This window comes from Grammomys surdaster, unplaced genomic scaffold (genome assembly GCF_004785775.1).
Source record: "Grammomys surdaster isolate TR1022 unplaced genomic scaffold, NIH_TR_1.0 125946, whole genome shotgun sequence".
Taxonomy (NCBI): Eukaryota; Metazoa; Chordata; class Mammalia; order Rodentia; family Muridae; genus Grammomys; species Grammomys surdaster.
The window spans coordinates 3549020-3574789 of NW_021620768.1; the positions used below are offsets into that span (position 1 = coordinate 3549020).

At 48.6% G+C, this 25770-nt stretch overlaps 1 protein-coding gene across 6 annotated transcripts; it reads left to right on the forward strand.

Annotated features, from left to right (window-relative positions):
* The first annotated feature begins 688 nt into the window (after positions 1–688).
* Positions 689–22136, forward strand: Dennd4b (DENN domain containing 4B). 6 transcript variants are annotated; one of them, XM_028753197.1, is made up of 29 exons: positions 1003–1324; positions 3143–3482; positions 3979–4231; positions 4467–4536; positions 4733–4902; positions 4974–5218; positions 6135–6201; positions 6293–6351; positions 6524–6668; positions 6915–7090; positions 7396–7496; positions 7845–8060; positions 8542–8687; positions 9004–9143; positions 9228–9354; positions 10221–10427; positions 10722–10850; positions 11702–11903; positions 12295–12462; positions 12975–13363; positions 13512–13634; positions 13826–13995; positions 14077–14218; positions 14398–14634; positions 15251–15377; positions 15465–15630; positions 15710–15774; positions 15867–16050; positions 17534–19488. In XM_028753197.1, the coding sequence occupies exons 2-28, from the start codon at positions 3166–3168 to the stop codon at positions 16010–16012; spliced, it is 4503 nt and encodes a 1500-aa protein (XP_028609030.1). In that variant the 5' UTR covers positions 1003–1324; positions 3143–3165; the 3' UTR covers positions 16013–16050; positions 17534–19488. The 6 variants fall into 6 exon arrangements, with proteins under 6 accessions (XP_028609027.1, XP_028609028.1, XP_028609030.1 ...); XM_028753196.1 differs by lacking the exon at positions 1003–1324 and adding an exon at positions 1733–2404; XM_028753194.1 differs by lacking the exon at positions 1003–1324 and adding an exon at positions 689–806 and having other exon boundaries at positions 15251–15630.
* The last annotated feature ends 3634 nt before the right edge of the window (positions 22137–25770 follow it).

Below are 25770 nucleotides of genomic sequence, written 5' to 3' on the forward strand. Positions count from 1 at the left end.
CATAGTCCAGGCTACCTAGAAGTCATAGATGACTTCTAGCACCTCGGTTTCCTTAGTGCTATGACTATAGTTGTGTGTTCATCCTTTCAGGACTTTTGTGCTTGTGCAGGAGCTCAGTCCTCAAATTTAGGCCCCAAACTGGACCTATCCTAGAGCCAATATAGACTTCACTGAGGGCAGCAGGAAGTCACCTTATGTGCCTTCGTGTTTGTCTAAGGCTCTGCTGCAGCATCAGGGGATGGGGCACCCTGACTGGCCAGACAAGTTACTGTTCTGAGGCCTGGGGTAAGGAGATGGTTGTTGTCCCAGGTCAGTTGTTTCTGTTAGAGAAACCTCACCTCTTCTGGAGGTAGCTATTCCCAGTGTTGGTGCTTCTGAAGAGAAGTAAGCAGCTCTAGCTGGCTTACTTGGTCATTTATGTTTGGAATGTTTATGCAATTTCATCGTCCGAGGATTGTATGTCGATTTACCCATTTCACTGCTCCATTTGGGTTTAACTTCAATAGCTCCTTAGGAGACAACCACGTTCCACGAAGGTTTGTTAGACTTCACCCAGTATGGTCAAAGGAGTGCTGCTGCTCCACTCTTCGGCTTCATGCCTTTCTTCCTCTTTTTCAATGTTCTTGTCATTTCTCGAAAGAAGAACTGAGAATTTCTGGCTCTGGCCAGTGGGTTCTAAACGTGGAAGTGGGGAGTCACCTGGGTTTCCCAGGTCTAGATCTTCAGGGCCTTCGCCTTGGCACAGTGGCCACATCTGACGGTAGGGCAGGACAGAAGCACCGGCTCTGACTTCGGGGCCATCTGGGGTCAGTGTCTTGCTTTTTCCGCCGGGAGGTGGGAATCCGCTCGGTTGCAGGGGGCCCTCCCAGCCACCAGGGGTCGCGCTGCAGGCGGCAGGGTGTTGGGCCGGCGCTAGCCAGGGTCACGGCCGCAGGCCCGGGTGTGTGTGTGGGGGGGCGGAATAGCGGAGGCGCCCGCGGCTCCTGGGTGTGTGGGGGGGGTATGAGTAGAGAAAGCAGGGCGCGCTGAAGAGCTTGGGGTCCCCAGCACCGCAGGAGCCGGGAGGACCGCGCGGCTGGAACTAGCGGTGTGGTAGCAGTCCCCGCGTGGCGCAGCGCGCGGGGACGCTGGGACCGCCCAGATCTTCTTCCACTGTGCCCGGCGCCCTCGGCTGCTGCTTCTTCCTTCAGCCCGGGCGCGAGCGGCTCCTAAGTCGAGTGCGCCATGTCCGGGGCTGGATAGCAGCCCGGCCGCCCGCCGGCCCGCCAGCCCGCCCTCAGAGCCACCCGCCAGCGGGCCGGCTGGGGAGTCCCAGGGCAGGCAGGTAGGGGCCGGACCGGGCGGGGCGGCGGGCGGGTTAGGGCGGACGGAGGGCGGACGGCTCCAGGGACTGTCCCCAGCTGTTCTGCGCTGCGCATCTGGTTCCGCTTCCTCCCTCCCAGGGAAGTGAAAGTGGAGGGGAGGGCGCAACCCGGCGCTAGCTAGCTATGCTCGACATCCTACAACCTGGAGCTCCCGCGGGCGCTCAAGCCAGAGCTCCCCTCCTCGCTAGGGTCACGCGGCTGCTGGCGCTGCTGCCGTCACGTCCTCGGCAGTCCCTGCGCGCGCTTCTCTCGGCCCTCCGGCCTCTTGCTCAGTCACCTCCCCCGCGGCGCGCCCTCTGCCCTAGCCCCGACTTCCCGTCATTCGGCATGTGGGCGTTGGGACCCAAAGTGGCTCCAGTGCCACCCCAAGGGAGAAGGGGCTGCATTCTATAGGACTCTTCCCTGGTTGGATAAGGGAAGGCCTGGATACACAAGTCCTGTTGATCCGGGCCCACCCACTTGCCTATAGAGGGTCTCATCTAACGGCTTTTGCCTACTGTCTTGGAGCACAGAACTACTATTGGCCTGCAGTGGACGAAAGAGTGAGCTGTGTCCTGGAGTTAAATCAGGAGGCTGACGCTGACTCCTGGCTTCACCTCTCAGATGTGAAGAAGCTCAAGCTAAATTTAGCTTGAGTTGGGGCATGTGTGTCCAGAGGCCAGGTTAAGAAGACAGCCGGCTTGGCTCTAGTTCTCTGAGGAAGAGTAGGAGGTTAAATAGATTGTGCATCCTGGAGACATTGGAAGCTTCTCTGCCTTGCGCAGGAAAGGCAGGATCCTTAGTGCTGGCACCTTCAACAGTAGTATCCCCCCAACCCCCAAAACGATACCACACACCCATAGGCCAACTTATGCTGAGCTAGCTACAGCTTCCCCTTCGCAGCAGCCGTTTCAGGAAGTAACCTCCCTTCCCCTCTGAAGCACTCTATCAGCCTCTAGCCCCTTGCAAGCCACCGGCCAGGCTTCTTCCCACCTTCAACACCCTGGGGCACCTCAGGACTCTTGGGGCTTCCACTCCCCAGGGTCAGGCCATGGAGGCAGGTGAGATAAGTTACCAACAGACTGTTGTGACCCCGATTCTGTCTGGGGCTGGGTGGCACGGGCATGGCATGGCTGAAGCTATCTCCTACAGTCCCTTTGTGCCTAAATACAGATACCTAAGGGTCCTAGAGATGGGAAAGCCCCGGTTACTTGGCCAATTTAGTAAAGTTAAGCTAGAAAAAAAGGATATTTGAAGTCTGATGAGCAGAACCTAACTCTTGGGTTTTTCAAGCCTTCCCAGAAATCTGTGGAGTCTTCTAAAAATAAAAGGATGGGTGCTTTAAGAGCACTAGCTGCATCAGAAGGTTCTTGTGGTGTTGCTACCAGAGCAAGAAGAAGCAAAAGTTGGTGTGATGTAGCCAGAGTGAATAATGTCATTGCAGGCCATTACAGAAAATACTGTGTTCTCTGAGATGTAATTGTAGTGGGGCAAAGAGGGGCAGGCTTTTAAAGGAATAGGTGACCAATATGTCAGATGTGTGTTGTAGAGCAGAGTTTGGGTTCTTTGGGGGAAAAGGGCTGATGTCGCTAAGAAGGAAGGACCTAGTGGTCTCTAAGGAGCTGTGGTGGGATATGAGAGTCTGGTGATGTCACAGGTGGAAGAGTTCAGGATTGGCTGATTATTTATCCTTTCCTTAGAAGAACTAGGAAGAGGAAAGAAGGTGGGGGGGTCCACTATGGTTGCCATGGGAACATTAGCCTCTCTTGCTCCATCTCTTCCTCGATTGACCATTCCAGATGCAGTGAGTGAAGGGGGGGCCATGGCGGAGGAGCGGCCTCCCCGGTTGGTGGATTACTTCGTGGTGGCTGGGCTTGCAGGAAATGGAGCACCTATACCTGAGGAGACATGGGTTCCCGAACCTACTGGGCCCCTGCGCCCTCCCCGGCCAGCTGAACCTATTACAGATGTGGCAGTCATCGCTAGGGCACTGGGAGAGGAGGTGCCCCAGGGCTATACATGCATTCAGACTTCTGCTGGTGGCCACCCCTTGGAGCTCAGTGCTGGGCTCCTGGGTGGAACTCAACCAGTCATCTGCTACCGCAGGGGGCGTGACAAGCCCCCCCTCGTTGAGCTGGGGTATGTACCCCTATCCATGCTGCCACTAGAGGAAGCTGGGAGGGATCTTTGAATGAACTAAGAAGAGGTAGGGATATGGGTCAAGAGGAAGAGTATGGGAACAGCAGCAGCATGGGGTAGAGGTCAAGAGGAAGGGCTCCCTGCCTTTGCTGCTGCTTGCTAGCCAGCAAACGTTTCTTCATCTGCAAATTGAGGATAGTGACTCCTCTCTGGCTAGTTCAGAATATTAAATGAAACAACCCATGTAAGGAATTTAGCAGAGTTGGTAGTTCTTAGTGCTTATTCTTGAGAGCTATGGAAGGCATGGGTTAAAGGGACGGTTACTGACTGAAAGGATCCTAAAGGATAGACCTAAGCAGGGAGTGGTGGGCTATACTGCCAGGGTATGACAAGGCTAAGAGAGCATGGCAGATTTAGGAGATCCAGGTAGGCAGATCTGGCAGGATCCAGGTCTTTTTCTATCCTGACCTCTTGTTGTCTCTACCCTCTGTGCCAGGGTGTTATATGAAGGGAAGGAACGACCCAAGCCTGGGTTCCAAGTGCTTGACACGACACCATATAGCCACTCAGCTAACCTTGCCCCTCCAGGCCCTGGGCACCCCCGAACCTACCTCATGTACCGGCGGGCAGCAGAAGGGGCAGGGCTGCATGCCCTGGGCATCACTGACCTCTGCCTGGTTCTGCCCAGCAAGGGTGAGGGCACTCCTCATACTTACTGCCGGTTATCCCGCAATCTCAACCCTGGCATGGTGAGTGGTACTGAGGTATTGAGAGCTGAAACCCAAACCACTAGTGTAAGGGTATGGACATATTTGGGGGTCGAGGCCATTGACACCAGGCCAGATCAGAAGTAGCTTGGCTGGGAAGACTGGAATTAGGAGCATCTCTGAAGACAAAAAATAACCGAAGGGTGGTAGAGAGAAGATGAATCCAGAAGCCATTGTTGGTGATGTGTCTGCTTGTCTCTTGTCATTTCTGGGACAGTGGGGCCCAGCAGTGTACCTGTGCTACAAGGTGGGCCTGGCCAAGGCCAACACACTGGTGTATGAGGCAGGTGAGTGGCTTGTTTTTCCTTCCTACCCTTTGATCCTCCATTCTTCTGCTTGGTGCCCCTTGACTGGTAACTTCAGTGACCCCAGAATTTACTTCTCTTTGCCACTTAGCCCTTCTTTGGGATACTCTAGTTTCTTTATCTGGAATCAAATAAACCTTTCACTCTAATATGTACTCTTAATTCTGCTGGGGTATAGAGCTGCTGGGCCGCTACCCAGAGGAAGACAATGAGGCATTTCCACTGCCTGAGTCAGTACCAGTCTTCTGCCTGCCCATGGGGGCCACTATCGAGTGCTGGCCTGCCCAGACCAAGTACCCAGTACCTGTCTTCTCCACCTTTGTGCTCACGGGTGCTGCTGGTGATAAGGTGGGTTTGCAGGGTGTGGTTAGGATTCACATAATGTAGAACCCATCTGATTATCCCTATACCCCTGCCAGGTGTATGGTGCCGCTTTGCAGTTCTATGAAGCATTCCCCAGGGCCAGGCTGTCAGAGAGGCAGGCACGGGCACTGGGCCTGCTGAGTGCTGTGGAACGGGGCCGGGCACTGGGAGGCCGAGCAGTGCGGAGCCGGCGTGCCATTGCTGTGCTGTCCCGCTGGCCTGCCTTCCCAGCCTTCCGAGCCTTCCTCACCTTCCTTTACCGCTACTCTGTCTCAGGCCCCCATCGTCTGCCCTTGGAAGCGTGAGTACAGCTCTCCCAACTCTGGGGAGTTATGAGGCATTGGAGAGGATAAATGGGAGACATTAGAATGGAATTGGGGGAGGCACACTGAGTACCTAGGGGACAGGGATGCAGTACGTGGTTATATAGTTTGTAAATTTAAACTTCTGGCTAAAGGTAAGTAGAGCCTGGAATCTAGCCTGCATTTGTTAGTTGGGTCTTGGCTAGGCCTATGTATGCCCAACAGATATATATTTCATTTACATTTATTTATTTATTTACTTACGTTTGAGGGAGAGCTCACTATCTAGCCCTAGCTGGCTTGGAATTCACTGTGTTGTGGATATGTGCCTCCTTTCAGGCAAAGGGATCTCTTTTCTTTTTTTTTTTTTCTTTTTTTTTTTGTTTTTTGTTTTTTTTTTGGTTTTTTTCGAGACAGGGTTTCTCTGTATGTAGCCCTGGCTGTCCTGAAACTCACTCTGTAGACCAGGCTAGCCTCGAACTCTCAAACTCAGAGATCCTCCTGCCTCTGCCTCCCAAGTGCTGGGATTAAAGGCGTGCACCACCACCGCCCGGCCAGGGATCTCTTTTCTTTTTTTTTTTTTTTTTGGTTTGGTTTTTCGAGACAGGGTTTCTCTGTGTAGCCCTGGCTGTCCTGGAACTCACTCCGTAGACCAGGCTAGCCTCGAACTCTCGAACTCAGAAATCCGCCTGCCTCTGCCTCCCAAGTGCTGGGATTAAAGGCGTGCGCCACCACCGCCCGGCCCAGGGATCTCTTTTCTAATGCACATAATACCTATGTGTAAAGCTGAGCCAGTCAAGAGGGGGGCTTCAGGGAGGAGTGAGGCTCTTGAGGCTAGAAGAGATGAGGCTATGTGGAGTGATGAGACAGGGGACAGATTGGAGAGTCGGCCTCACCCTTCTCCTCTCTCCCTAGGCACATCTCCCACTTCATTCACAACGTCCCGTTCCCTTCCCCACAGAGACCACGCATCCTAGTGCAGGTGAGAGGTGAGCCTAGGGCTGGGCTGGCTGAAAGGAGAGGAGTTGGCAGGGACTAGCTATGAACATCCTGACCTGTGGCACCTCTTTCAGATGTCTCCCTATGACAACCTGCTCCTCTGTCAACCTGTCTCCTCACCCCTGCCCCTCAGGTATGTGCCTAAATGGCAGGGTGTTGGGGAGGCTTTGATAACATGGGGGATAAAAGGAGGTATGGCTCAGATGAATCTAGCTGTCAAGATCTTTGCAGACTAGCCCTGGTGATCTGTGTCTAGTGTCTTGGAAAGAGTCTCTTGTGACCCTTTATCCTTCTACTTCCTGCAGTGGTGCTAGCTTTTTGCAGCTGCTGCAGAACCTGGGCCCAGAACTGGCTATTACATTGCTGCTGGCTGTGCTCACGGAGCACAAACTACTGGTCCATTCTCTGCGGCCAGATCTGCTCACCAGCGTTTGCGAGGCCCTTGTTTCAGTGAGTGCCATGTTATCTAGTCTGCTTCTCCAGAACTGCTGTCTTTTCTGGTACCCTTCACCCAGATCTGGACTCTCCTTCTTTTCTTTCCATAGGGAAAGGGTCTTCAGTCTTTCCACCTGGGTACAGTTGTCAGACATACAGGGTCTTTCTTCAAGATTAACTCAAAGGCTTCTTTCAGTAGGTTCTCCCCTCCCCTAAGGCTAGTGTCCTGTGCTCACTGGTTCTCACTCCTTTATGTTTCAGATGATTTTTCCTCTGCACTGGCAGTGCCCCTACATTCCGCTGTGCCCGCTAGTGCTGGCGGATGTGCTGAGTGCCCCTGTGCCCTTCATTGTGGGTATCCACTCCAGCTATTTCGATCTGCATGACCCGCCTGCTGACGTCATCTGTGTTGATCTTGATACCAACACGCTCTTCCAGTAAGAGGCTAAGAACCATCTGAGGGCTAGAGGGGAATGGACATCTAAGGGCTGATGTGTGGGGTGTGGGGTTTTATTGGTTCTAAGAGGATTAGGTTTTTTTTGGTTTTTTGAGGCAGGGTTTCTCTGTGTAGTCCTGGCTGTCCTGGAACTCACTCTGTAGACTAGGCTGGCCTCGAACTCAGAAATCTGCCTGCCTCTGCCTCCCAAGTGCTGGGATTAAAGGCGTGCACCACCACCGCCCGGTGAGGATTAGTTTTTTTGGTAGAAGCCCCAACATCCTTTCTCTTTATGCTATCTCTCAGAACAGAGGAAAAGAAGCCCCTTTCTGCTAGGACCCTGCCCCGAAGACCATACAAGCTTTTGCTGGCCACACTGACAAATCTGTACCAGCAGCTGGACCAGAGTGAGAAGCTGGTGGGCTTGGGAGGCTAGAAGCTGTTGTTGGCCTTAAATCTCCAGTTTGAGGGGAGGGTCGAGGGGGGTCAATAGACCTTCTCTGAAGTGAGTTTGGATTTGGTGGGAATAAAATGAAGCTAGGGGCAGGAGTGGGGGAGCAGCATTTCTAAGCTTATCAAAGAGGTTGAGCATATCACTGGAGAGCCTTGAAACTGGTACCCAAAGGTAAATTTTTGCCCACTCCTGGTGCAAGATCTGTCAGAAGCTGGTGGGGAAGATGAGTCATTTATGTGAAAAACAGGATGAGACAAGCCCAAAGGTGCCAATCTTGACTCTCAGACATATTGTTTCCCAGCTTACACTGGACCAGAGGAAGAGGCCTCCCTGGAATTCCTGCTGACAGACTATGAGGCAGTGTGCGGCCGCAGGACTCGCCTGGAACGGGAAGTCCAGGGAGCCTTTCTGCGCTTCATGGCATGTCTGCTCAAAGGCTACCGGAACTTCCTTCGCCCTCTCACCCAGGCCCCCTCTGAGGGATCTCGAGATGTTGACAACCTTTTCTACCTTCAGGGTAAATAAAGAGAGTCTGTTTTGGTTTGCAAAAGGAGGGCGGGCATGGTTGGGGGCAGGGCTCCATGGGGAAAGTGAAGGGGGCCACCGACTGGGAGGAGTAGATTGCTTGTTCCTCCTCCACAGTTCTGGTTTTGGAGGAAATAAAGGTATGTGGGTGAATATGTCCTACTGTCTGGGATCCCTTAGCATAATATGAACATAGTCATCCTGGTGGTGAGCAGCAACTGTTAAGTATAGCTCTGATGAGAGACGTGCCCCTTGGACAATTCCCAGTCTGCAGCAGTAGATATAAACAGACACGTGCAAGAGACTCCACAGAGCTGTGGTGTTGGAAAGCTGAATTGCTCTCCAGGAGCTCTGTGAGAGCCATTGATCCTGAATGGCAAGAGCTAAGAGCAGGGTGCAGGAAGGAGGTGGCTGTGATCAGAGAGCTGCAATAACCATGGTAACCCCGTCCCTGGCCCATCCTTACCCCTCAGGTTTCCTCAAGTCCCGGGAACGCTCAAGCCACAAGCTGTACTCTCAGCTGCTGCACACACAGATGTTCTCCCAGTTCATTGAGGAGTGCTCTTTTGGCTCTGCCCGGCATGCAGCCCTGGAGTTCTTTGACTCTTGTGTTGATAAGGTATTGGGCATTGTCCCCTTTTCGTGTACCAACTGATTACTGAGTTCCTCCTGCTTGTCTCTGTCACCCTCAGGCCACTATTAACTGTGTATGTGAGCGGTGACAGTGTTGGCTGGAATCAGACAGAGGACAGCCTGTGCAGCCATCCATGGCTGGCTTACTTCGCTTACTTTCATTTCTGACTCTGCTCCTCCAGATGGATCTCTAGGGTTCCCTCCCTATGACTGTGTGTTTCGGGAAGAGGCCATCTTCTGGGCACCCTGGGTCTGTTCCTTGCTTCTTGTCTTAACTCTTAATTCTTACTGTCCTGGTCCAGGTCCACCCAGAGCAGGAGAAGCCTGAGCCAACACCCTTAGTGGAGCTGGAGGAACTATCAGGAAGTGAGCTCACTGTCTTTATCACACCCCCAGAGGAACCACCAGTACTGGAAGGCAGTGAATCTACTCCTCAGTACTGGTAAGAGGGTCTTCTCCTGTCACCTTGCCCCATGGCCCATGCTCAGCCCTATGCTAACTACCCTCATGGTCTCTGTCCCTTCAGCTATGATGGGTTTCCGGAACTAAAGGCTGAGCTATTTGAGTCTCCTCAGGAAGAACAGGGGGCCCTCCCTGTGCCAGGCCCATCCCGTAGTGCCCCCAGCAGTCCTGCACCTCGCCGTACCAAACAGGTAACCAGCAGTGGGCCTTGTATAGGAACCTGGAACAAGGTCTATTGCTTCATGGTTAAACGAGTATATTCATGGTGCTTATCCCATAAAGCTGCTGAGAGCTTGGTACATTAAAAAAAAAAAAAAAAAAAAAGTAAAATACTGAATAGCCAGGTGTTGGCACACGCCTTTAATCCCAGCACTCAGGAGGCAGAGGCATGAGGATCTCTGTGAAGCCAGCCTGATCTACAAGTGAGTTCCAAGACTGTCAAAGCTATACAGTGGGATCCTGTCTCAAAACAAACAAACAAACAAACAACAACAAAATGCTGTACAAACATTAGCCTCTGTTACTACCGTCATTTGCCATCCTTCTCCTCATCTTCATCCCTGAGCATTTTGGGAACATATAAGCTGGCTACATCTTGCAAGGTGTTCACACATGCTCCAAGGCCAGGCTACTTGCCTTACTGACGTTCCGGGGAGGTTTGTAGCTTAGGCAGTGCCTCGGTCCTCTTGCCTCCTGAGACCACAGACCCTATCTCAGAAAAAGTGTTGCTTCGCTGGGCAGTGGTGGCATACGCCTTTAATCCCAGCACTTGGGAGGCAGAGGCAGGCAGATTTCTGAGTTCGAGGCCAGCCTGGACTACAGAGTGAGTTCCAGGACAGCCAGGGCTACACAGAGAAACCTTGTCTTGAAAAACCAAACAACAACAACAACAACAAAAGTGTTGCTTCTCACACTGACCTGTAATCAGGAGGCTGAGGCAAGATCTAGTGTTTGAGTTCAGGCTATATGACAAGACTGTATCTCAGAAAAATATCAAAATAAGAAAAGACCTGCTGTGGCATTATATTTATCTTGGTGTGTTTCTTATCCCACCTAGGAGATGAAGGTTGCACAGCGAATGGCACAGAAGTCAGCCACTGTGCCTGAGCTGTGGGCCCGGTGCCTACTAGGTCACTGCTATGGACTGTGGTTCTTATGCCTGCCTGCCTATGTGCGTTCCAAACCCTCCCGGGTGCGAGCGTTACATACAGCCTACCATGTGTTACGTGAAATGGAAAGCCGCAAGGTGGTGCTCCCTGATGAGGTAGACACCTGCATGTTCATACCTATCTATCTCTAATCCCAGCGAGGATGTGCAACTATGGGGACTGTGAGAAGGGACAGGTGAAGACTAGGTGAAGTAGGTGGACAGCCCAGAGTTGAGTAGCTTCTCCATCAACAATCGCTAAGTACATGAGCGTGTGTAGGAGAGAACAGTGGAGACTGTCAGGAGCCAGTGAGTCCTGTGATAATTGGAAGGCTGGAAGAGGATGCTTGCTGAGACTTGGGAATCCGTGTTGGAGTACGTCTCCTACATCCCACGCCTCTCTTGGCCTAGGTATGTTACCGGGTACTGCTGCAGCTCTGCTCACACTATGGGCAGCCCGTGCTGTCTGTACGAGTCATGCTAGAGATGCGACGGGCAGGCATTGTGCCCAACACCATCACCTACGGTTACTACAACAAGGTACTTAATTAGGGGCAAGAGGTGGGATGGCAGTGTGTGCTCGGGCCTGTGTGCAGAGGGTACTCTGACAGCTGCTATTGTCCCCATCCCTTGGAGATTAGGCTTGCAATTCTACCTGGTCCTGTAGCTGTTGTCATCCTTGGTGCTACTTTGTTGCCTTTACACGGACAGAGGGTTTTTGTTTGTTTGTTTTGGTTTTTTCAGACTTAGCTACTTTGATTCTTATTTACAACAGCCTTAACTCCATGCCAGACTGTTCCAGATTCATTACATATGCTCCAGGGCATAGAATGGCCATTTCCTGTATTATAGGAATTGAGGTTGTAGAGAATTCATAACTTTCCCCAGGTCCCACAGTAAGAATGTTAGGGAGTGGAAATAAAAGAAAAATTTCATCCAGAATTCAGCCTCTCAACCATGGCGCTAAACTGTCTCCTGTTTTTCAGATAAGAAAACTAAATAGTCAGTTAGTTGAGATAATTTCTTCAAAGCTATTCAGTTTATAAATAGAGTCTAACTAGGCATGATGATGCACAATTTTAATCCCAGCACTCAGGAGGCAGAAGCAGGAGGCTATCTTGGGTTCAAGTCCAGCCTGATCTACATAGTGAGTTCCAGGCCAGCCAGGGCTACTTAGTGATACCCTGCCTAAATAAGTACATAAATACTTAAACAAACAAATAGAATAGTCTAGAGATACTTTTCTCCATTACTACTGATGATGTCTCTTAAGGGCTTTTGTTTCTGGGTGAGCCATTGGTTAGACAGTCCTAGACAGCAAGTCTGGAGAAAAAAGTGGTCAGGCAATAAAGGCATCACTAGGCCATCCTGGCCGACACTGTGATTGGCAGGCTGTGCTGGAAAGCAAATGGCCATCTGGTACTCCGGGTGGACGCCTACGCTGGGCCAAGCTCCGGAATGTTGTCTTGGGGGCTGCTCAGTTCCGCCAGCCCTTAAAGGACCGAAGGCAGCAACAGCAACAACAGCAGCAACAGCAGCAGCAGCAGCAGCGACAGGTGGCCGAGCAGCAAATGTCTGGCAGCTCTCAGACAGGTGGGTAGGGACTGGCAAGGTAGCCTTGGTTCCAGACATGATGGTTCACACCTGCATTCCTAGCACTTGGGGAGTTAAGACAGGAGGATTGATTGTTGCATGCCTTGTACTACATAGTGTACTACAGGCCAGATTGGAATACCTTGTGAGTCTTTGTATCAAAAAAAAAGAAAAGAAAAGAAAAAAGACTGAGCTAGATGAGGTAGTTAGATTCCAATAGGAAGAGACCAGGAAAACTGTAATTGTCCACACACAGGGCCTTTCTGTGTGTGGATAAACCACATGTATTTAGTAGCAGAGATGTAGAGTTGTACTTGGGAGAAACCTTCCAAAACCCAGTCCACCCAAGGGACTGTTTCAGCCTAGGGCTAAATTCCTCTGCTTTCTACAGAGCCCTATCTGGATCGTCCCTCCCCTCCCCGTCCTCTTCAGCGCCAGACTACTTGGGCTGGGCAAAGTCTACGGGGATCATCTTCACCCACAGGGCGCCTGGTCAAGAGCGGCAGCCTAGGCAGTGCCCGCGGGGCACAGCCCACTGTGGAGGCTGGTGTGGCTCACAGTGAGTACCCTTCTCTGACCTCCCTCTTCTTCTCATTGAGCTTTCCTAACAGCTTTTCAGTGAGAGAGGGGAGGACTAGAGCCATGGTTAGGGCAGCACCATGTCAGTGGTCCTGTAGGCTCCGAGGCAAACTTGCCCAAATGCCATGGTGAGTTGTGATTCTAAAGTTTGTGTCTTTATATAGTTTGCATTTTGAATCTTTTTACTAATTTTTAATGCATATGGCTGTTTTGCCTGCATGTATGTCTGTGCACCATTTGTATACCCGGTGTCCATGGAAACCAGAAGGGAGCATCAGATCCCTTCAAAACTGGAGTTACAGTTGGTTTGTGAGTTGCCATGTGGGGGCTGGGAGTTAAATGCAGGTCTTCAGAAAGACAGTGCTCTTAACTGCTGAGCCATCTTTCCAGTCACCGATGCTAGAATTTTTGCTGCAAGAATTGTGTTTACTCAGGAATGGAGCAGCTGGAAGAGTGCCAGGCTCCATCTTTCAAATCTCTTTTGATCTACAGTGATAGAGGCCTTGGGGGTCCTCGAACCCCGCGGATCACCTGTGCCTTGGCAGGATGGAAGTCTCTCAGACCTAAGTCTGACAGGCGAAGAACTGGCACCTGGAGGCAGCCCGGGGGGCTCAGGCTCAGCCCTGAGTGCCCAGTCCACTGAGACCCTAGAAGGGATAAGTGGGCGGGGTTCCAAAACTAGTGGATGTCAGGAGGAGGTGGGCACCCCCCGAAAAGGGCTGGGTGCCCGCCTCCAACAACTGCTCACCCCTTCCCGCCGCTCCTCTGCTTCCCGCATCCCCCCACCTGAGTTGCCCCCTGACCTGCCTCCTGCAGCCCGCAGAAGTCCCATGGATAGTCTTCTGTGGCCCCGAGAACGCCCTGGATCCACTGCTTCTGAGGTAGCCAGTGAGAGAGGACATACCTTACTATCAGGAGGGGGTGGGGCTGCTGACTGGGAGAATGCCCCACAGGTGACTCTGAGAGTGACTGAAACCAGCGTTTATATTGAGAGGAACTAGCTGACTGTGGTTTCTTTTATAATGACAGAGTTCTGCTTCTCTGGGCAGTGAGTGGGATGTCTCAGAGTCTTCTCTCAGCAGCCTGAGTCTTCGCCGTTCCTCAGAGCGTCTTAGTGACACCCCTGGAGCTTTCCAACCACCCTCCCTGGAAGTGAGCATACCCCTGTCTACACAATTGTGCTGGAACACACACACTTCCTATCTTCCTGGAAAAGCAGGAGAAATGGGGGAGGTGGGAGGAGGCCTGGCTGGAGTTTTGAAATGGAAGAGGTAGGGAAGGGCATGGGCTTTGGGGCATTGGAACCAAATGAGGCTCATCTCCTGGGGTCTCCGTGCCTACAGATTCTGATGTCTAGCTGTTCCTTGTGCCATGCCTGTGATTCCCTGGTGTACGATGAGGAAATCATGGCTGGCTGGGCACCTGATGACTCTAACCTCAATACAACTTGTCCGTTCTGCGCCTGTCCCTTTGTGCCCCTGCTCAGTGTCCAGACTCTTGATTCTCGACCCAGGTGCCTGAAGCAGGGCAAGTGATGTGGGAGGGATAGGCAGATGGCACTCCAGGAGCTGACACTCCCTGCTGTTTCCTGCAGTGCGCCTAGTCCAAAGTCTGCCCTTGCTGGTGCCAGTGGCTGCAAAGATGCTCCTGTCCCTGGGGGTCCTGGCCCTGTGCTCAGTGACCGGAGGCTGTGCCTTGCCCTGGATGAACCCCAGCTCTGCAATGGGCATATGGGGGTAAGACTGGGCAAGAGAAACATGATGAAGTGGGGAGTGTGTTATCTGTTGAAGGGAGATGAAGGGCTGCCAGGTGGATGGGCATGGAGGACAAGGGGCATCACTGATGTGTTGAGAGGCAAGCTCCTAGTTGTGGGCCTTTAGTATGTATTCTGTCTGCTCTCCTACTGTGTCTGCAGAGTGCTTCCCGGCGAGTTGAGAATGGGGCATGGGCATACCTGAGCCCTCTGGTGCTGCGTAAGGAACTAGAATCCCTGGTAGAGAATGAGGGTAGTGAGGTGTTGGCATTGCCTGAACTGCCTGCTGCCCACCCTATCATCTTCTGGAACCTCCTGTGGTATTTCCAACGGCTACGCCTGCCTAGTATTCTACCAGGCCTGGTGTTGGCCTCCTGTAATGGGCCTCCACCCAGCCAGGTCAGTACCCTCATGTAGTCCTTGCCTCCCGACCACTTCTCTCCTCACCTCTCAGCCGTTTGTCTCCTAGTCCTCTCTGTCCTTGCAGTGTAGAAAAGCACAAGCTGTGGTGTCCCTTGTGCCTAGCCATTTTGTCAGCACACTTACAACTCTGACCCTCTCTTTCATCATCTGTCAAATGGCACAAGCAGTGACCTAACAGGACAGGCACTTGATGTAGTGACTAGTACCTAAGAAATGGTTAATGTTTTTCTGTTTATTTCACCAATATCTATTTCATACATATTAGGTGTCAGGTGCTAGGTATGTAACAAGTGAAACAAAGTCCTGATTCATAAGACCTGGGAGATGAGAATTTCTTCTCTTTGGGGCATGGCAGCTCCAGTCTTTAATCCCAGCACTCAAGAGGAGACATGCAGGTAGATCTCTATGAGTTCAAGGCCTGCCTAGTCTATATAGTGAGTTCCAAGCCTGTCAAAGCTACATAGTGAGACCCTGTCTCAAAGAACAGTAATGACAAAAGTAAGTTCTTTCCTTTTTCTCCTTTATTATCTCCAGTAATGTCTGTCTGTTTCTTGTTCTCTGCCTCTCATCCTGAACTTGCTTCCTATCTCAGCTCTCCCAGGGACCATCTCCATGGCTAACTCCTGACCCAGCCTCTGTGCATGTGCGTCTGCTGTGGGATGTCCTGACCCCTGATCCCAACAGCTGCCCACCTCTCTACGTGCTCTGGAGGGTCCACAGTGAGTTGGTACTTGATGTAGGAGCTAAAGGGATGGGCTCCTCTCCTGGTTTGGTGATCCTGGCGACCCTTCTTTCCTTCCATCCAGGCCAGATCCCACAGCGGGTGGTGTGGCCAGGCCCAGTACCCTCATGTCTTAGCTTGGCACTACTGGAGTCAGTGCTGCGCCATGTTGGACTCAATGAGGTTCATAAAGCTGTTGGGCTTCTGCTGGAGACTCTAGGGCCCCCTCCCACTGGCCTGCACCTGCAGAGGTATGATGCTGTCCTCTAAGTGGCCCTTGACATATCCTTTGCACCTCTTTTCTTTGACACCTTTCTATGTCTATCACAGGGGAATCTACCGTGAGATCCTATTTCTGACCATGGCTGCTCTGGGCAAGGACCACGTAGATATAGGTAAGGGTACAGTCAGGTACTGAGGAGATAAGGAATTTGGGACCAGGTATGAAAGGAGGTCTGAATGCATCAGTTTCCATCTTCTATCCTAGTGGCCTTCGACAAGAAGTACAAGTCTGCCTTTAACAAGCTGGCTGGCAGCATCGGCAAGGAGGAGCTGAGGCAGCGGCGGGCACAGATGCCTACTCCCAAGGCCATCGACTGCCGAAAGTGTTTTGGAGCACCTCTGGAATGTTAGGGACACCTAAGCTCCCCTCTCCAGCCTTGGGTGGAGAGGTGAGGAAAAGTGGAGTCTAGACATAGCTTGACTCCCTGTTCCCTTCAAAAAGGAATCGAGAACAGGATGTTCAGCCATAGGTTCCAAGTGGGAAGAGCAGAAAGAGGGACTCACTGTTACCCAAAGTCACAATTCCCCTATCTCCAACCTGCCCTGTCTGTCCATGCTGATGTGGGGGAGAGCTAGGGAAGTTGGCACAACTCTTTCTCCATCCCATTCCAGGGGCTCCTTTCCAGGGTATCCTCAGATCTGCAGTGCCCTGGTAGACTTAGAAGTTTTTGTTTTAAAAAACAACTGGAAAGATTCAGAGCTCCTGAGCCTTTGCCCTGAATGGAAGGGAGGAATTTCATTCCCTGCATCTCTTCCCTGACATTGCTAAAGGAGCCCGAGGCAATCTTATTGTTGTATTCTATTTAGTTATTTATTCTGAGGCCACAGCTCCTATACTTATGAGAGTCTCAAGGAGCATGAGAAAGAAGGGAATTAGATTTGTAGCACCTTGAGAGCCGTGCACTGGGACCCAGAGGAGTTCCAGGCTTCCCTTAGGAAGAACTGGTGCCTCTTCTAGTCCGGATCCTTCTTGTCCACTCCACCTTGGGGAATGCCTCTCCCGCCCATGGCCTTGACCTGTGCAATAAGGGTTGTTCTCTGCAAAGTTTTGTTGGATGTAAATATAGTAAAAGCTGCTTCTGTCTTTTTTTCCTTCTGCCTCCTGTCCTCTGGATTTGGGGTGATATCTTACTTTTCCTGGCTGTACATTCTCTCTTCTGCCTTTCCATGTTTTGTAACTATCAGGTACACCCTACTTTTCCTGGCCACTTGATATATAGGGAGTTCTCTGAGCAGAAGGGTGAATCCAGTGCTGGCTATGGCAGTGCCAGTCTGCATGGCACTTCCGGCCCTCCCACACAATCACCCCCTTGTCCCTCATCTGTACCCCACACAAAGGCTTCATTCTCTGGGGGCCCTGAGCTCATCTTTGCCTTATTTCCTTGCCTCCTGTCCCCTCCCTGACCCCAGCTTCTTCAGTACCTTCACAAAGATGATAGCTCTCCTCACTGGTTGCTATTCACAGCCCTTCTGTATATCAGAAGTGTGACAATCATCCCAGCTCTCCTTAGTCAGTCTAGCTCCAGACAGTGTTCCTCACCGTGGTTTAAACTTGCTACGCGTGAATGCCAGGAAGACGGGCATCATTTTTTTCTTTATTTTATTTTTTTAGACTATTTTATGTGTATATATGTGTGTGTGTGTGTGTTAGAGTATATATATATATATGCACTACATGCATGTAGTACCCAAAGAGGCCAGAAGAGGGTATTAGATATTTTGGCTCTAGAGTCTCCATGTAGATGCTATGAACAGCACCCAGGTCCTCTGCAAGAGGACCAAGTGCTTTTAACTCCTGAGCTAGATCTCTCCAGCCTTCCAATCCTTAACAAACCAACAAACAGTGTACATGTGTGTGCCACATATGTGCAGGTACCACAGTGGTCAGACAGGATGTTGGATCCCTTGGAGATGGAGTTACAGGCAGGAAGTTGTGAACTGCCCGATGTGGACGCTGAGAACTAAACCTGAGTCAAGAAAGAACAGTAAGCACTTTTAACTGCTGAGCAGTCAATCCAGCCCCCTAGCCATTATTTTTCTACTCTCAGACCCATTTGGAATTTTCTCTTTTTCCTGTATAATGAAATAAACACAGGAAACAACTCCTAGCAGAACCACAAAACCAATTACCACAGGGAATTAGCTAACAAAACAAATGCCTTGGGGAAAAGGGCAGGGGTATTAATGAAGGACATGATTTACATAAAATTTTAAAGCAAATTTCCAGGAGGTAATGATCAGTGGATGAAAATAATTCTGGCTAGGGGTGGTGGCACACACCCCTTTAGTCCCAGTTAGAGGCAAGTGATCTGTGAGTTTTGGTCCAGCTTGGTCTATATAGGGAATTCAGGCTAGCCAGGGCTTCAGTGAGACCCTGAGGACCTTGAAGCCAAAGAATCTTTACTGTCTTGTTCTGAGGATGCTTTCCAGTATCCCAAAGGAGTAACGAAGGGAATCAAAGGATTTCAGAAATTCTTTTTTGCCAGGAGGCAGTGTACACACCTTTAATTCTGGTTCTCAAGAGTCTGAAGCAGGGAAAATCTCTGTGAGTTTGAGACCAGTCTAGTCTATAAACTGAGTTCCTGGACATCCAGAGCTACACCAAGAAATCCTGTGTGGGGGGTATGGGTATGGGTATGGGGGTTCTGTCTTATTCTTCATTGCATCTAGTTTCTGATCAGATCACATTGTGTGTGTGTGTGTGTGTATATGTGTGTGTGTGTGTGTGTGTGTGGCTGGTGTTCAACTCTAGGATCTTATACATACTAGACAGACATTTTCATCCTATTCTAAACCTTAGCTACACTCCAGCTGTTCACCTACTTTTTCCCCCATAGTAGAGTTCAAAGCCCAGAGGCCTCCTGAACTCTATGCAAATACTCTACCACTGAACTATATCTCCAGTTTTCATGTGTCCTCTTAAAATAAGTTTCTGTTTATAGTATTTTTAACTCTGCATTGGACTATAGTAAGACAGTTTTAGATATCAGCCTCTACCCTAGAGGAGTAAGTCTTACTGGTCTAGAGTACTCTTTCCTGAACCTAGGCTGGCCTGGAACTTGCAACATAGTCAAAATGACCTTTAATTTTTGATGATAATGCTTTTACCACCAAGTATCGGAGTTACAAGTACTCCAAAGAAAACCACAAAATTCCTTAGCTGCCAGGAAAACCAAGGCCTAGAGAGCTGTATTGAAGGCTAAGATATGCCCAAGTTAAAGAAAAAAAAAAAAGATATGCCCAAATTACCTGACTCGACTTCTCTTCCCAGATTTTGGAGTATATAGGCTGAAGGGTAAAAGATTTGAAGTGAATCTCTGTCTATTGTGAGTCAGACAAGTTCTAGTGTGTCTCAGTTTATGCTCGTGTACAAATAATGGGGGTGAGGATAGTTCATCTTTCTTGTTTCTTTGCTTTTTAAGATAAGGTTTCTCTGTGTAACAGCCCTGGCGGTCAATTTATAGACCAGGCTGGCCTCGAACTCACAGAGATCTGCTTGGTTCTGTCTCCTGAGTGTTAGGATTAAAGTCCTGGGTCACCACACCCTGTGATGTTTGTCATTTAAAGAACAATTCTATAATTTTTGTGAAAGCTGGACCCAGTTGTACAGATCTGTAGCTATTCCAGAGGCTGGGTAGGAAGAGTACAAGTTTTTAGGGGCATCAGGCTAGTCTGGGTATCTTAGTACAACTCTTGTTTCAAATAAAATAAAACCACAAAACAACTTTAAAGAGAGCTATGGTATAGCTTAGTAGTTTACTTTCCTATAACAGATAGTCTATAGGAAATGCTAAGTGTAATAAAATACATTGGTTTCTTGGGCTGGAGAGATGGCTCAGTGATTTAGAACACTTTCTGCTTTTACAGAAGACCCAGGTTTGGCTCTCAGCACCCATGTAGTAGCTCACAACCATGATCCAGGGGCTCTAGTTCCAGAAGAACTGACCCTCTCTTCTGACTTTCTTGGGCATCAGATATAATGCAAATACAAACATGCAGACAAAACATACACATAAACTTTTAAAAACATATATAAATTAATTGCAATTTTTTTTTTTTTTTTTTTTTTAGATAAAAAACGTTGGTTTCAGGGCCTTAGAGATAGCTCAGTAGTTAAGAACATTCCTTGGTCTTTTAGAGGATGTGAGTCCAGTTTCTAGCATCCAGATCAGGTAATTCACAACTTCCTCTAACTCCAGCTTTAGAGGATCCAATAACCCATTTCGGGACTCTGAGAGGACCTGGTACTCATATGTGAACATAGGCACATACAGGCACATGTAGTACTATATTTTTTAAAATTTATTTTATGTATGAGTGCTCTATCTGCATGTACACCTGGCATGCCAGAAGAGGGCATCAGATCCTATTATAGATGGCCATGAGTCACCATGTGATTACTGGGACCTGAACTCAGAACCTCAGGAAGAGCAGCCAGTGTGCCCTTAACCATTGAGCCATCTCTCCAGCCCCATACATCTATACAGATAAATTAAAAACAAATTTTTTTTTAAAAAACTTGGTGTGCCAGCTGAGGATCCCTGTGGATTTGAGGCCAGTCTAGTCTACATACTGAGTTCCAGGCTAGCTACACATTCATAGTAAGACACTGTTTTAATTTTTTTTCCGAGACAGGGTTTCTCTGTGTAGCCTTGGCTGTCCTGGAATTTACTCTGTAGACCAGGCTCGCCTTGAACTCAGAAATCCGCCTGCCTCTGCCTCCCAAGTGCTGGGATTAAAGGCGTGCGCCACCACTGCCTGGCCAAGACACTGTTTTAAAACAACAAAAATAAACAAGTTAGTCTACAGCAAAGTTTCTCTGGGTCTACAATCCACACTTAAAGGCAGGCCCCATGCCAAACCAATACAAAATGAATTCAATTATATTTTTAAACAGTTTTTCAAAAAAAATTATTATTTTATTTATATGAGTACACTGTAGCTGTCTTCAGACACACCAGAAGAGGGCATCAGATCCCATTACAGATGGTGTGAGCCACCATGTGGTTGCTGGGAATTGAACTCAGGACCTCTGGAAGAGCAGTCAGTGCTCAACCACTGAACTACCTCTCCAGCCCTCAATTATAGTTTTGAAGTTTTGTTGTTTTTTTCCTTCTTGTAATGCTTTGTCTGTTTTTGTTGTTGTTGTTGTTTTGGTTTTGTTTCTTTGGGTTTTTTTGGTGGTTTCTTTGGTTTTCCAAGACAGGGTTTCTGTAGCCCTGGCTGTCCTGGAGCTCCCTATGTAGACCAGGCTGGCCTTGAACAGAAAGATCCACCTGCCTGTGCTTCTCGAGTGCTGGGATTTTAGAAGTGAGCCGCTAGGCCTGGCTGGTCATCTTTTTTCAACCTTATAGTAACCTTATGTCTTTTGTTTATGTGTTCTGGTTTCCAATTTTATTTTTGTGTTTTTCTGGGATTTCTGTGTGTGGTAGGGTAGTATGTGCGTTTCCGTGTCTGTGTTTCCTGTGCTTTTCCTTTGGCTCTTTTCTTTTTGGGTTTTGTCCAGTTCTAGTTGTTTTTATTTATTTTTAGATGCCTGTTTTCTAATAAGAGATGAAAACAAAGAGTGTGGATTTGGGTGGGTAGGATAGATCTTGGAGGAGTTTGGGGAGGGAAAAATCACTAGAATACATTGTATGAAAAAATTCAATTAACAAAAAAAAGGTGGGGGGCTGGAGAGATGGCTCAGCGGTTAAGAGCACTGAGTGCTCTTCCAGAGGTCCTGAGTTCAATTCCCAGCTACCACATGTGGCTCACAACCATGTGTAAGGGAACCTGATGCTCTCTTCTGGTGTCTCTGAAGATAGTGGCAATGTATTCATATAAATATAATAAATAAGTAAACAAGCCGGGCGGTGGTGGCGCACGCCTTTAATCCCAGCACTTGGGAGGCAGAGGCAGGCGGATTTCTGAGTTCGAGAGTTCGAGGCTAGCCTGGTCTACAGCGTGAGTTCCAGGACAGCCAGGGCTACACAGAGAAACCCTGTCTCGAAAAACCAAAATAAATAAATAAATAAATAAATAAATAAGTAAACAAATATTTTAAAACAAAACAAAAAAAAACAAAAAAAAAAGGTGGAGGGTAGAGTGGGAGGGGAATAAAGTCTGGAATGTAAAAAAAAAAAAAAATGTTGGTTTCACAGAGAAAACAGCTGGGTACTGGGGAAGCCGAGGCCGGAGGTGACGAGTTCAAAGCCAACCAGGGATGTATACAATTAGAAACAAAACTGTCTGCTTCTAATAGAAGGTCCGTGGCCTGGTTTTATTTTGTTGGGAGGCATTGGCTTAATGCTTGTTAGCATTGTCTTCTACCATGCTTTGTCGGGAAAATTTAAAAAGGCCACCACAGCGGCGCGCAAGCCCGCCGTGGCAGATCCCACATTAGGGAGGAGGATTCTTATGGTTCCAGCGGCCTGAGGGCCTTGGCGGCGGCAGGCCCCAGCAACACGAGGAAGTCCTTGGTTCCAAAAGGATTTATTGTCATGACGGATAATAGATGGATCTAGGCGTACCCCCCCCCAAAACTCAGGGCAGTCCCGAGTTATATAGGGAGGGAGAAAGGGGGAGGATTGGGGGAGGATCTGGGGGAGGAATGTTTAATTTGCTCTGCCCTCTGGCCTTCATTAGTATGCAAATCTCTAGGGCCTGAGGCCTATAGCCTGGCCTGTGTGACTCTATGGAAATGTGACTGTTTTCAGGATCCTAGATGATGGGAGAGACCGAACTCCTGCCGGTTCTCACGCAGAATTCCACGGAGAACCTCGGGGTTCTAAGTACCTGCTCAACCATGACCCAGGATACCATTATGCAGTCTCTCACAATGCTTCACATTTTTAGTTTTCTTTTTTGTTTCTCAAGACAGGGTTTCTCTGTGTAGCCATAGCTGTTCTGGAACTCACTCTGGTTGGCCTTGAACTCACAGAGATCTTCCTGCCTCTGCCTCTTGAGTGCAAGGAGTAAAAAGTAAAAAGTCAAGCACCACCACTGCCCAGCCACAAGCTTCTCAGAGTCTTATAAGAGTGGCTATAGCAAGCTGGGTGTTGGTGGCGCACACCTTTAATCCCAGGATTTGGGAGGCAGAGGCAGGCGGATTTCTGAGTTTGAGGCCAGCCTGGTCTACAGAGTGAGTTCCAGGACAGCCTGGGCTATAAAGAGAAACCTTGTCTCAAAAAACAAAAACAAAACAAAATAAAATAAAAGAATGGCTATAGCTGGTCTTTGCTACTTCTTCCTCCCCACCCCCCCCCCCTTTTACTCTTTCCTGTTTCATCCCCTATCACTAGGTAGGAAAGAAGGATGTAGGGGAGAGAGACATAGAAACCCTTGAATCTAATTTATTTTTGTTTCTTCTTTGAGCATGACTACTAATAGACAGCAACCTCCCTTCCCTCAGATGACCAATAACTACCAACCTCACCTCTTAGGGCCCTAGATACCCTCTGAAAAGTTCCTGGAATTCCAAATGTCACACAATTGTAGAAACTATCTGCAGCTCGTAAAACCACGCCTCTGCTGGAGCTTGAGGCAAATCATAGTCAGCTGCTGTGGACAGTCTGAAGCAGCCCCACATCCCGCACCTGGGACTAAAATCAAAGTCCATTCTTACATTTCTGTGTTGTTGTTTTTTTTTTTAAAGATTTATTTATTTATTATATATGAATACACTGTAGCTGTCTTCAGACACACCAGAAGAGGGCATCAGATCTCATTACAGATGGTTGTGAGCCACCATGTGGTTGCTGGGATTTGAACTCAGGACCTCTGGAAGTGCAGTCAGTGCTCTTAACCACTGAGCCATCTCTCCAGCCCCTATTTTTTTTTTAAAGAAACCAAAATTTCAGAATTCTCACTACATTTCCCACTTCCTTTTTAGGCCATTAATTGTGCTGTGAATAGTGAGAAATTATAAAGAGGCATTTTCAACAAAATAAGAGCTTTTTGGGTCAATGGCCACAGTTTTCAGGAGATCTCTCCTGCTGTCTACTGGAGCAATTTTACCTATCACCTGTGTGATATCCTCTCTCTCTCACTCTCGATCTCGTTCTCGCTCTCTTTTTTTTTTTTTTTACATAGGCCATCATTTTAACTTCTCCTTTGAAATCTTCATCTATAATTCTTAGATGCACAATGAGTCCTTGGAAAGTGAATCCACTCCTTCCCAAGATCATCCCTACTGTCCCTGAGGGCAAAGGACCATAAACTCCAGTAGTTATAACACTGAATTAAGAGGGGTAAAGATGTTTACTTGTGTCCACGTCTCAAGTCATGCTGACTATATATAGTAGCATGCATTAAATCTCCAATGCCTAGAGAAGGTTTTTGGTCTGTAGGTCACTCCTTGGCTGAAAGGACTTGTACTTTTTGTTGTAGAGGCCATAAGCTAGGCCCCCAAGGCCATTTCATGTGCCAAGGTCTTTATCAACACCTCTCTTTTGTCAGAGTCTTATACAACTTTGTTCACAGCTGAGACTAATCTTTGTAAAAAATCAGTGAAAATTTCTCCAGAGCCTTATATAATCTTATATAAGCAAGGTGGCTTAGTTCCCCCAGACTCAACTTTGTCCCAAGCTCTTAAAGCCACTAAATATTGTTCTACAGTAAACCTACAATTGTACAGCATACACTTGCTAATGGTTGAAACAAGATTATGACGAAGAATGGTGTCCTATAGAAATGATTGATCTAAGGAATTTTTAAAAAGTCATGGTTTCATATAGAATGCACTCGCTTTATATGACAAATTCTAAATAACTGGGCTACTCAACATAGAGTTACTCCACAAGGCTGGAAGGGATCGGTGACAGCTGTAGTAGAGGCCGGTCCGTAGTCGCAGTGGTTAACATGGTGGAGGGAAGAAGCTGTGAATGCTAAGCAGTAAGATAGAGAGAGGAGAATGAATAGTCAAGGACCAGTTGCTGGGTGAAAGGTGGTGCATCCATACACAAGAACAGATGCAATTTTCTGTTGAGTTCAAACCTTTCTCTTGAAATGGGCTTTCATCAGCTTGTCCTCCCACTTTCTCAGCTTTTCTCTGACCCTCCATGAAGTTTCTTTCCCTTTCTTCCTGCAGGGAACAAAAGGATCTAGCCTTTTGGTTTTGTTGGGTGCCTCTTGCTTCTCAAGTGCTTCCACCTCCACTGCAGCCTTACGGAGTTGCACCTCCGTCTGACTCTGCAACCCTTTAGAAAAGTTTCAGCAGTCTTCCCAGTTTGGCCTTTTGTTTGTTTGTTTCTCAGGCCCCTCCATTTCCACTTGCACTTTTTTGAACTGCTCAAAAAGCAGAAGATTCCATCTGGGAGCAAACAGGGAATATCCCAGTGGCAGCAGCTGCAATAAATTTCTTGCTCACCTCTTGAAAGAAAGAAATCTATTCCTTTGTCCTTTGCTGCAGTTTCCTCTACTGCATTTGAAATCAAATTTCCCATTTTGAGCTTAACTTTGAGCCCTATCTTGAGGCACCACTTGTAGCTGATCTTTGCTACTTTGTGGTTTCTTCTTTTTCCCACCCTTTAGTGCCAACCCCCACCCCCTTACCTCCTATCACTAGATAGAAGCAAAAAAAGAACAGAGAGAACGAGAGAGTTCTTGAATCTAATTTTTCTTTGCTTCATCTTTAGCATTACTACTAACAAATAGCAACTAAACCCTCCCCCCAGGCTCCGAATCACCAATAACCACCAGCTTTCCCTCGCAGGGCTCTTGAATTTATAGACCCTTTGAAAAGTTCCCAGAATTCCAAATATCACACAGTCACAGGAATTATCTGCAGCTGGCAGAACCACAACTCTGCTAGAGCAGGAGGCAAATCATAGTCAGCTGCTGTGGACAGTCTGAAGCAGCCCCACATCCCTACACCTGGGATTTAAAACGAAAGCACATTCCTATAATATTTCTCTCTGTGTGTGTGTGTGTGTGTATGTGTGTGTGTGTGTGTTTTTCCCCAAAGAAACCCAAATTCCAGAATTCTTACTACAGATGGCCCTTTAGACAACAGAGAAACTTTGCTTTAACTTTTAAACTTTTTAAAATTTTTTTTTGGTGGACAAAGCTTTAGTCAAGAAGAATTTCTGTGTAAGAGCAATCAATGGCTTTGTCTAATTCACTGCCAT